The sequence below is a fragment of the Orycteropus afer genome, unplaced genomic scaffold, assembly GCF_000298275.1.
Source record: "Orycteropus afer afer isolate SDZICR_OR568_19922 unplaced genomic scaffold, OryAfe1.0 scaffold00412, whole genome shotgun sequence".
Taxonomy (NCBI): Eukaryota; Metazoa; Chordata; class Mammalia; order Tubulidentata; family Orycteropodidae; genus Orycteropus; species Orycteropus afer.
In genome coordinates, this window is record NW_006921999.1 from 1672828 (window position 1) to 1684591 (window position 11764).

General features: G+C 37.1%; 1 protein-coding gene across 1 annotated transcript in view; it reads left to right on the forward strand.

Moving 5' to 3' along the window:
- CRYBG3 (crystallin beta-gamma domain containing 3) overlaps positions 1 to 11764 on the forward strand; it is a 172303-nt gene that overhangs the window by 141889 nt on the left and 18650 nt on the right. The window contains exon 19 of the mRNA XM_007953772.1: positions 10200 to 10339. Within this exon, the coding sequence (XP_007951963.1) occupies positions 10200 to 10339 (140 nt within the window). The remainder of the gene's footprint in view (positions 1 to 10199; positions 10340 to 11764) is intronic.

Consider the following 11764-nt stretch of genomic DNA (forward strand, 5'->3'; position numbering starts at 1 on the left):
TTTTTTGATGTGTGTATTTATTGTCCTTTGAGCATTACTTTTGTTCTATCCCAAAGATTTTGATATGTTATATTTTCATATTTGAGTCTAGGAGTTTTTTAATTTCATTTTTTATTTCTTCGGTTACCCAGCATTTTATAATCAGGGTCTTATTGTGTTTTCAGGTATTTGATTTTTTTCCTCTTGATCTTCCTAAGTCTAATTTTGAATTTCATAGCATTGTGATATGGGATAAGATACTTAGTAGTATTTCAGTGTTTTTAAATTTACTGAGCATAGCTTTATGGACTGACATATGATCTGTTCTGGAGAATGTTCCATGTGCTCTGGAAAAGAATATATATTGTACATGTTGTTCAGTGGAGTTTTCTGTATGCATTTATGAGGTTTAGTTGGTTGATTGTGCTCTTTAGACCTTCTGTATCTTTTTCGAGTTTCTTTCTAGTTGTTTCATCCTTCATTGAAAGTGGTGTATTAAAGTTTCCTACTATTGTAGAGATTTTTGTTTCTCTTTCCAATTCTGTTCAAGTTTGATTTATGTATTCTGGGGCTCTTTCACTGGGCACGTTGATGTTTGTTATGGTTATGTCCTCTTGTTGGATTGACCTTGTTATCTTCATATCATGCCCTTCCTTGTCCCTTAAGCTTGTTTTATCTTAAGGTCTCTTTTATTAGAAATTAATATTGCCAATCCTACTCTTTTTGGGTTGTTATTTGCTTGGTATTTGTTTTTCTATCCTTTAATTTTTAGTTTATTCTTGTTTTTGTGTCTAAAGTATGTCTCTTGTAGTCAGCATATTGATGGCTTATGTTTTCTTATCTAGTCTGCTATTTTCCATCTGTTAACTGGTGCATCTAATCTATTTAATAAATTCAGTGTAATTATCAATAAACCAAAAAAAACATCAAACTCACTGTTGTCAAGTCGGTCCCAACTCATAGCGACCCCTCCTTGGGTTTACAAAGCAGTATCATTCTGGAAGTAAATTGCCCAATCTTCCTTCTGAGGAGTGGCTGGTGGGTTTGAACCACCAACCTTCTGGTTAGCAGTCAGATGCCTTAGGCACTACACCACCAGAGCTCCTGTAATTTATTGCTTTCATTTTGCTGTAGTTTTGTATGTGTATGTGTATGTGTGTGTGTGTGTTTAGATTTGATGGTTTCTACATTCCATATATTTTTCTGTGCTGAGTTCATTTTATTTTTGGATTTTCTTATCATGTCCTTTATTGCTGCCATTTTAGTTTTTACTGAACATTTATGATTTTTTTTTTCTTTTTTTTTTTTTGGTGAGAGGGTTTATTAATTTTATCTGTGGTTTATTATCTTCCCAAGTTTAAAACTGATACCATCTTGACTTCCTCTCCATATGCAAGTTTTGTAACTACAATTATTATTCCCTTTTTTTGCTTTGTAGTTGCTCTCATTTACAAATTGTCCTCTCTGGATCCCTATTTTCAGCCTTGCATGTTTACTTTATTTTTGATACTTGTGTATCTGGTTTGATTTCTGAGTGATGTTGCCATATATCTTAATCTTAGGTTTTTTTCTCCATTGTTGGTTATTTATCCAATAGACTCTCTTTATCATATCTGTAAGTTTGGTCTGGTTTTTATAGATTCCCTTAATTTTTATTCATCTGGAAATGACCTACTTTCTCCATCATGAGGGACAATTTTGCTGTTTTTATAATTCTCATTTGGCAATGTATGTCGTTCAGGTTTTATATATGTTACCGCATTTCCTTCCTGCCTGCATAGTTTCTGCTGAGAATTCAGAGCTTAGTCTTAATTGGTTTTCAAAATTTGTAGATAACTCTTCATTTTCACTGAGCTACTTTCAGGATTCTTTCTTTGTCTTTAGTTTTGGAAAGTGTGATTATGATGTATTTTGGTGATTTTCTTTTGGGGTCAATCCTGTTTGGAGTTTATTGAGCTTCTTGAATGTTTATCTTCTCATCTTTCATGATATAAGGGAAAGGTTTCTCCAATAAATCTCAGACAATTTTCTTAGTGCCTTTTTTTTTGCCTTTTTCCTTTTTGGAATTCTGGTCATATGTAAGTTACTCTTTTTGATGGTGCATCACTTAATTCTTAGGCTTTCTTCGTTTTATTCATTCTTCTGAATGTTCCACTAACAGATTAGTATTAAGAGATTTGTCTTCAGTTTCACTAACTCTGTCTTTGACTAATGCAATTCTTTTTTTGTACTTCCAATGTGTTATCTATTTGTGAAATTTTAGTATTAATCTTCTAGATTTGTTTGCAGTTTTTGTATAGTTTATAATTTTCCATTTATTTTGTGAGTTTGTTCTTGTATTGTTCTGAATTTGTGTAGTTTTGTCTGTGGTTTCCTTGATGTCTTTCTTAAAATGTTGAAGGGACCTAAGTATAATTCTTTTCAATTCCTTATTAGTTCCAGTAATATTTCTTCCTCTGAAACATTTTCTGCCTTGTATTTTGATCTCTTTCTTGAGCCATCTTGTCCTATTTTTTTGTGTGATGTGAAGTTGTAATTTGTGAGATTTTTTGCTGTTATTGTATTAATTTGTTGATTGTATGTTTGCTTGATTTTGTTTTATTTTATTTTAATATATTCAGGCAACAGGGTGGGCATATTACTCTGGTCACTAATTTGGCCACACTGGGTCTGTAACTCCAGGTGAATTTGATAGCTGTGGAAGTATGGGTCAGTCTCATCATGGGAATAACTACATCTACCTGCCAAGCCACTCAAAATCATGGCTCAACCAAGGTGTCACACAACCTTAGATACCACATTACTCCTTAATGACCTATGTCTGTTGCAAAATATCATTTCCCCAATCATCTGGTCTGAGAACCAGTTGTCATCTTTGATTGCCACTACTTCATGATTTCCAGCATCCATTCAGTAGCCAAATACTATGTATTCTGCCCTTTTGATGTGTCTTAAATTTTTCTTCTCATTATTTTCTCACAGCCATGACGAAGTTCAGAGCCTCATATTGTCTTTCCCAAACTATTGTGATGGCCACTTGACTGCTTTCCTTCCTTCACTCGATTTATCCTGTTTTCCAACATATCCTGTGTAATCTTCAGATAGTCTAGAATCTGATTTCTAGACCAGCCTACTTTCTCAATATTATTGCACATTATTCTTCATATATCCTGTGTACAAAGGTATCCCTCCCCCAATACCTTCCTTCAACTTTCTCTGTATTATAGATCTGCTTATGTGGAAACCTAGAATGTCATTTTTCTTTCCTTTATCCAAGTTCTTTAAGATCTAGATGAAATGATCCCTAATTCTAAGAAGATTTTAATGATTTCATTTATCGAAGTGATTTTTATCTACCCTGCACATTTTTTTTTCTTTTTCTCCATTTCTCAGGATGCTTTTCACTTTCTACCTTTTATCACACCTATTAGATCTGTAAGGTCACTGAGGGCAAGATCTGTATTTATTGTAGCTTTGATTTCTGCCACCTCCTGTGTCCCCCTACTTAGCACAGTGTTACAAATATAATCAGAATTCATAAAGATAAGTAAAATGAGTAATTAATTAATTCATGGCTAAAAAAATAGATAGTACTTATATAAGGTTCATTTTCCACTTCAGTTAATTGAAAAATTGTACTTTGGCTTTGTATCTTACTGACTTATAATAATATTATAAATTGGAAACTGGAGGTGGATGAGGAAACTAAGTTAAAAAAAAAGAAGAAGAAGAAGAAGCAATAATTTACAACTACCAGCTCTTGATGCAATGATTTACAGCCAGATTGGATACTAAATGAAAAGATGGGCACGTATAGATGAGAGCAGGATATGTGAGCACCTGTTGAGTGATCCAAGAAAGAGGCAACTGCCAGGTTCAGACTACTCCATAGGCATTCAAGCATTGGTCCAGTAGTGTGTGGGGTAACCTGCTTTTGTTGAGTTTCCATGGGAGCAGCAGTCTGATTGTCCAGTGTCTCCATGGTGGCTTGGCATCGAAGTTTGTTTGGTCCTCTTTGAAGTAATAATCCAATCCTGGCAGCTACAAGTAGGCAAAGCAAAAGAAACATTATAACAAGAGGCTGTAGAAAAACTTCAAATGAAATTATGGCTGTGATGATATAAATGATCTTAAGAGGTAGACTAAGAATTGGCAGGACTGATTCATTCTGTGCAAGGGTGCTGAATAAGCAGTAAAGCTACAAATAGAGGAAGATCTGGCAGTAATAAATCCAACCACAGAATGAAAGGAAGCAGTGGGTTTATCCAGTGTGGAAGAGTTTGGTTTCTATTAAACTTTTCAGCTGAGCCTGTACATAATTAATAGTATTATTAACTATTATATATATTTTGAAAATGAAGGTCACTAGAAACCTACAGTAAATAACACACTTCCTAGTAAAACATTTGAAGCATTTCCCTTTAAATCAGGAAGAAGACAAAGGTCTTTACTATCACTAGTTCTATTCAATGCTATCATAGATTCCTAGCCAGTAATAAGATTAAAAACTAAAAAGGTATAAAAGAAGAAACAGAATTGTTAAAGGACAGGTATAGACGAATTATTAAAGTTAATATACATTTTTAAAAAGATGCTGGATGGAAAAATAGCAATTAAACTGAGCCATAGTGCTTAGATTTTTTTTTTCCATTTCCTTTGTGTGACATGTGTGTGCCTTGGTTCTTCATCTGTAAAGTGGGGATTACAATAGTACTTATGTCAGAGGGGATTTGTAAGGATTGAACAAATGAATATAGTTCCACAATCCCTAATCTGAATATGTTTTCAAATATGGATTTGGGATTTTCAAATTTTAAACAGCAGTATATGGTTCAGATACATATACATATACATATATACATATACAGCAAAAAAGCAACACCCCTAGCAGGGTTCTGGGCAGCTCTGGAAGCATAGTGCCTAAGGCACTTGACGGCTAACCAGAAGGCTGGCGGTTCAAACCCACAAGCCACTCCTCGGAAGGAAGATGGGGCAATCTACTTCCGTAGTGATACCCAAGTGGGGGTCGCTATGAGTGGGGTCTGACTTGACGGCACATAACAACAACAACTGTTTCTCTAGTGCAATCTATGCATAATCATACAAAGTTGGATAAATATTATAAACAGCCTTCCATTTATCAGGTCAGGTTTTTTGCCAAATGAATTATGAAAAATTTTGGTTTTTAGAGCTTTTGGATTTCAGAACTATGGCTAAGGGAATGTGGAACAGTGGATATTTCAAGCCCTTAGAACAATGGCTGGCACTTATTAAGTACTATACATGTTGTTATTATCATTTAAAATATTATTTTAGATGATATGAGGAAGAGTAATGGTGTTTGGAGAGGAGGGAGTTGGTTCTAATTTAAAGTTTCAATTATACACTTTGCTTGGGTATTCTTTTTCTTAATTAACCACATCCTGCCATTAGAAACTGTATCCTCTTTGCATGGCTTAAAATTGACCTCACAGGAATGTCCTGTTGCTGATAACACCTAAGAAGAGCCTTTGGCCCCAAGTGGTTGGCTGCCTTTTAAATTTACATGGACTGTCGCCAATATATTTGTAGAGCTCAAATTGCAATTAAATTCTTATAGTTTCTGTTGTCCTTGGAAAGTTCAAGTTACTACGTCATGTTCGGTTTTGAAGACTGTTATCTCTTTCTACTTTCGTGTTTGGAAAATGTGTCAGAAAATAGGATTTAAAATAGTTCTTCAGGACTTGATTTCTGAATGATTAGCTATTAACCACTCCTTTCCCATCCTGCTCAGGTTAACAGTAAGTTCATGAGAATCTACCTAACATTTAAGTGTATTTGTATATCATGTGGGTTTATAAACTCAAGTGTATTTATAAATTTAAATCACTTAAAGCTATTTAAAAATAGAAAAACAAAGTTAAATATATATCATAACTCTCTGAAAGGAATGACTTCAAGCTTAGACAAAATAGATATTTCCACATGATGATATCCTTTTATTGTTGTTAGTGGAGAAATAGACTGTGTTCCCACATTGGTTTGTTAATCGTATTTCTTGTTTGGCTATTGCTATTGATTTATGTCCTTTGCCCATTTATCTATTCAGTCTCTTAGACTATTCTTAATGATTTGTATAAACTATTAAAATTTATCATTTTCTGCAATATTTTTCTCTATCTCTGGGCCTCATTAATAGTTTTTTCTTTCATAAATAAATGTTTAAGTACTTTTTGTGGTCACCTCTATCAAACTTCTCGTTATTTCATGAAGATAAATTCCTACATGTAGGATTGCTGCATCAATCCACATGTGGTTATTTAACTTCAAATAAATTAAAATTAAATATTAATTCAGACCCTTGGCAACATCAGCCACATTTGAAGTGCTCAGTACTCACATGTGGCTTAAAAAAAAAAAAACCCACTTCCATCAAGATCTATTCCAATTGATAGCAACCCTTTAGGACACAGTATGACTGCCCCATAGGTTTTCCAAGGTTGTAAATTTTTCTAGAAGCAGTCTACCTCCTCTTTCTCCCACAGAGAAGCCGGTGGGTGTGAGCCACCAATCTTTTTGTTAGCAGCTGAATACTTTAACCACAGTGCCACCAGAGTTTTTCTCACATGTGGCTCAACCAAAAACCAAAGCCATTGCCATTGAGTCAATTCCAACTCGTAGTGACCCCTTTTGGGTTTCCGAGGCAGTAAATCTTTACAGAAGTAGACTGCCCAGTCTTCCTTCCATGTGGCTAGTGGATTTGAACCGCCATCCTTCCGGTTAGCAGTCAAACTCCCGAGGCACTGCGCTAGTGGCTGCTATGTTGGAGAGTGCAACTATATAGAACGTTTCCATCACAGCAGAACATTCTGTTGGACAGGGACTTCATGAGTTCTGATAAATAGGTAACATTTGTCACTTAATTTAAAGGGAAAATTGCACATTTCCCTGTGCTGTACCAGGAAATTTCTCAGTAGCCTTTATAATCTGTTTATTTCAGAGGAAGCATAATTTATCCTTTCTAAAACAATACTTTTCTTCATGGAGTGATTCCAGCCAGTTTCTGAACTGGTGGGAAGCAGTGACCTGGACCTCTCACTCCTCTACAAACATCCTTTTTGTCCTTAGCTTATTTCTATTCCACTGTCACTTTCCAGTGTGGCTGAAAACATGCTCTTTCCACTCTGATTTACCTCATAGGCCACTACCAACATCTGTATCCTTTACCACACATCTCCAAAAATTATTCTACACACCTTGTCTGCAGTTTATCACAACTTACTGCTCCTCAGCCCTCACAATCCAGAGTCCACCCATCATCTCCAATGCACCACTGAAGCAGTTCTATTACTGCTCACCAGCTGCCTCTTAACTGCCAAACCCAGTATCTTCATCACAGTATTTTCTTCCTCAACATCATGAAAGTATTTGATACTGTGGGGCAACTCCTCCTTATAATTTTCTTTTCCCTTCATGTCTGTAATATTTTCTCTCAGGTCATGTTGTCAGTCACCTCTACAGGCCCATCTTTCATCACCACCCACCCTTGTAAGTCTGTACACTTCTGGCCTCCTCCTACTTCTTTCCATTTTCTCATCCCTGGCTCCAGTTGCCCAGATTCTAGAGTTCCCATACTCTCATCTCTATACTTAATCTTCTTCCTGAATTCCAGGTCAGAATGTGCAGTGTCTTCTGGATATCTCTAAGATTATCCCATTTCTTAGCTCCTGAGTATGTGTGTGTGTGTGTGTGTGTGTGAATGTGTGTATATTTTTACTCTTGATTTCCTCATTTATTCTTTATTTCCTCTCTTTCTCTATTCATTTGCCTTTCCATGCCTATTTTATCATTGTGATGGTTTTCCTGGTCATCCCATATTTACCAGTCCCTGCTGTTTTTCCTGTCTCTACCACCATTTTGAGTCTGCTGCTCTTTTTCTTTGGCCTTTAATATTCTACCAGTATACTTGTCCCTTTATTTCCATTCTTTATATTCTTCATTTTGTTGACAGATAAATTTCATAAAGGCCATTTAAACCATACACAAGCACATATGCAACCATATGCATAATAATTACCAACTTAAATGTGTAAATAAATAATATGTTCCTGTGGTTCAGAAATCTAAAAGTGCCCAAAGGAACTCAGTGAAAAACTGCTTCCATTCATGCTCCTATTCTCCCAACAGGTAACCATGGTTACTGGTTTTATATCTTCAGATATTTTTATGATGTATAGAAATTGTGTGTGTATGGGTATGTGCATAAAATTTCCTTTCATTTCTGCATAAATGGTAGCATAGGAAATAGACATTTTGCCCTGTTTTTCACTTTTTTTGGCACTAAAGAATTAGCCTTGGATATCTTTCCATAAAGATCGCCTCATTCTTTTCTTTTCTTTTTTACAGCTGTAGAAAGTTCCTCTGTAAGAATGTACAGTACATTTAACTAGTCTCTTCCTAATGGGGGCGCTCTGGTAGTGTAATGCCTAAGGCATTTGACTGCTTCGTGATGGGAAGTAGCTGTGGTGGCACAGTGGTTAAGCACGTGGCTGCTAACCAGAAGGTTGGGGGTTCACCAGCTGCTCAGCAGGAGATAGATTGGGCAGTCTACTTCTATAAAGATTATCCATTGCCATCAAGTCAATTCTGGCTCATAGGGGCCCTATAGAATGGAGTAGTGCTGCACCGTTGGGTTTCCAAGGCTGTAACCTTGACAGAAGCAGACTCCCACATCTTTCTCCCATGGAGCAACTGGTGAGTTTCAACCACTGACCTTCTGATTAGCAGCCAAGTGCTTAACTACTGTACCACCAGAGCCCCTTCTATAAAGAAATACAGACTAGGAAACCCTATGGCACAGTTCTGCTCCATCCTACGTGGTCTCTCTAGACTCAAAGGCAATGGGTTTGATTTTTGGTTTTTCATGATTGTCATTTAGATCATTCCCTATCCTTCACTATTCCAAATACTGCTGCAAGGAATGGTTCTTTTTCACAAAGTGTTTTGCCCCTATGCAATTATATCATCAGGGTCAGCTATGACAGTCAGTTGTTTTTTAAACTGGTTTTTTGACCTTCCCCGGTTTCTGCTGTTTGTGCTCCATATCTCATACATAAAGTTATGTATTCTTCAGCACAGTCTTAGACCCTAGTTCAGAAGCCTTCAAGTACTCACCATTGGCAGTGTTTGATCTCTGCCCTATCGGTGTAGGAGGTAAGAAGCAACTCAGAACAAAGTAGCTGTGTGAGCACTCAGTAGTGTTTGCTGCTGGGCTTGGATTCCAGCTAAATGGGTCTAATTGCCATTCCCCTAATATATCCCATACCTTTCTGTGTCCCTTCCTTGGCACAGACAGCCTTCTCTCTGATTTATCTCTGCCAGTCTAAACCTATTGCACCCTTTGAGACTGAATTCACATGACACTGTATCCATGAGGCTTCCATAATTTCTTGCTCCTCTCTGCTAAAAATAATCTAACCTTCCACTGGGTACTCTCACGGTGCATATTTTTTCCACATTGTATTCTCCTACAATATTCGTGCAGTTTTCCTAATTCAGCTGCTTGTTAGTAATGTCCCTTGCACATGGATGGGGCATTGTTTTGATTTCTCATCCCTCTCATGTCTCTTTGCATGGTGTCTGGCATATATTAATGAATGAAAAAGAGCAATATTAAGTCTATTCTTGTCTGACATGAGGAACAGGGGAGCAGAGGAGTCATTACTTAGAATGCAAAAATCACCCCTCTCCTTGTACATTCTTTTTTTTATTGTTAGAAACAACTTTTTATTTATCCCTCCTAAGGATGTTTTTAAGACCATAGATCCATAAAATTTGACTGTTCCTGTGACCTCCTGGGAAATGAGGGTTCTGTGTTTTCTGTTGCTAGCTAAAAAGGCATTGGCAGAACAACTGTGTGGTCTTCCTTACAGCACAACCAAACGTTTAATATGCAGTTAGGAATCAGGTGTCCTATATGTCCGTTTTTACTATGGGATTAAAATTGTGATTTTGATAACATTAATTTTACTTTACAAAAAGGTTGAATAAAAATTATTGAACCCAATCTCACCAGTGCAGTTTTGACTGTAAAGTCTTTTAAGGGTAGAGCAGTAAACTTTACCAATGGGAGAATACAATACAGTGGGTTCAGGCAGCCCAGCATTCTGACTGGGATGCCTCTGAGCTATGTCCAACCCATACGGTAATGTTAACGTCTTCTTTTTTTTTTAATGTGTCAGGTTTTTGAAGAACCTTCCATCAGCCTTTTTGCTCTGGAACATTGTGAAGGAAGAGAGTTACATCTAGAAGAGGCTGTAAACTCTATTCTGAATAAGGACCTGCACTTCTACACCCAGTCCGTGTGGGTGAAAAGTGGACTGTAAGTGTGGGAGACAGGCCTGACCTAGTCAGGTCACTGGTTTAGGGAAGTGACATAGTTGTTTTTTATCGCCCACTGCTGTTGGTTTTGGTTTGCTGATGCTCTTGCCCATTTTCTCTCAGTGTAGTAACAGTAGTTATAGTTTGCATAAGAGAAGGCTGTGTCCAGTATGTATCAGTATGCAGGTGTTGGGGGGGAGGAGGCTTTCAGGAGAGAAGTTTGGCCATGTGGTCCTAGAGCAGGTCAACCAGATGACTTTACCCAGTTGGACCCACTTTTCCTTCAGCAACTAAATCAGCAACTTTGAAGGTTAAGACCATTACATACTTAAGAAAAGTGACTGTTTGTAAGACTGAGTGTTTTGTAGTGATTTGACATGATTTTTTCAGGAGCTGTTTGCTCCAGGGTATTCATTTTCATGTTGAGTACTGTCCGTGGCCTAGCCTGCCTACTACTGTTACTGTTTCATTTAAGATACTGTCAACCAGAGAGGGCCCTGGTGGTGCAGAGGTTAAGTGCTCAGCTCCTAACCAAAAAGACTGTTGTTGTAACTCACCAGCCACTTCATGGGAGAAATATGTGGCATTCTGCTTCTGTAAAGACTACAGTCTTGGAAACGCTGTGGCACAGTTCTCTGTCTGGAATCAGCTGGATGTCAATGGGGATTAATTGGCATGGACCCAGGCTGTGTGAGGCCTTCACCTTTACAATTTTTGGAAGTGCTCTTTTACGAAAAACTTGTCATTGTTGAATTGATTCCAACTCATGGTGGCCCTATGTGTTACAGAGTAGAGCTGCCTGCACTTTAGCATTTTCTTGGCTGTAATCACCAGATCCTCCTTCCACTGCACCACTGGGTAGGTTTGAGCTGCGAACCTTTAGATTAGTAGTTGAGCAGAAACTGATTTTGGCTACAAAAATTAGGCATAAACTTGCATGTTTATTTGGAATAAGAATAGTAAGCCGTCTACAAGTAAGAGGCCCTGAAGTGGAAGCTCCATTTGCTTTATGGTAATATACCTCTTGAGTCAGATCTGCAAAGGATGGCATGTAAGCCTCTCCTGCCCTGCTATTACTCCACTGGTGTTTTGGTACAAAATTCAGCTCAAAAAGAACCTCTGTATGGCTGTCTATTTTTAATATAACTATGACTTTTACTTCTCATGGTTTTTAAATTGTGTGTTAATAAACTCTTTGCTTATTTAGATATCTAGGAATAATGAAAGAGAAAGCTAAGAATATCAACTGACTTGAAAATTAACTATTTCCATAAGTGGCTTTTGTATTAGTCACATAAATATAAATTGTCTCCTGTATAGTATTTCACATGGTTTAATGTCTGTTAAACAGTTGTTGTTGTTGTTAAGTGCCGTCGAGTCATTTCCGACTCATAGCGACCCCATGCACAGCAGAACGAAACACTGC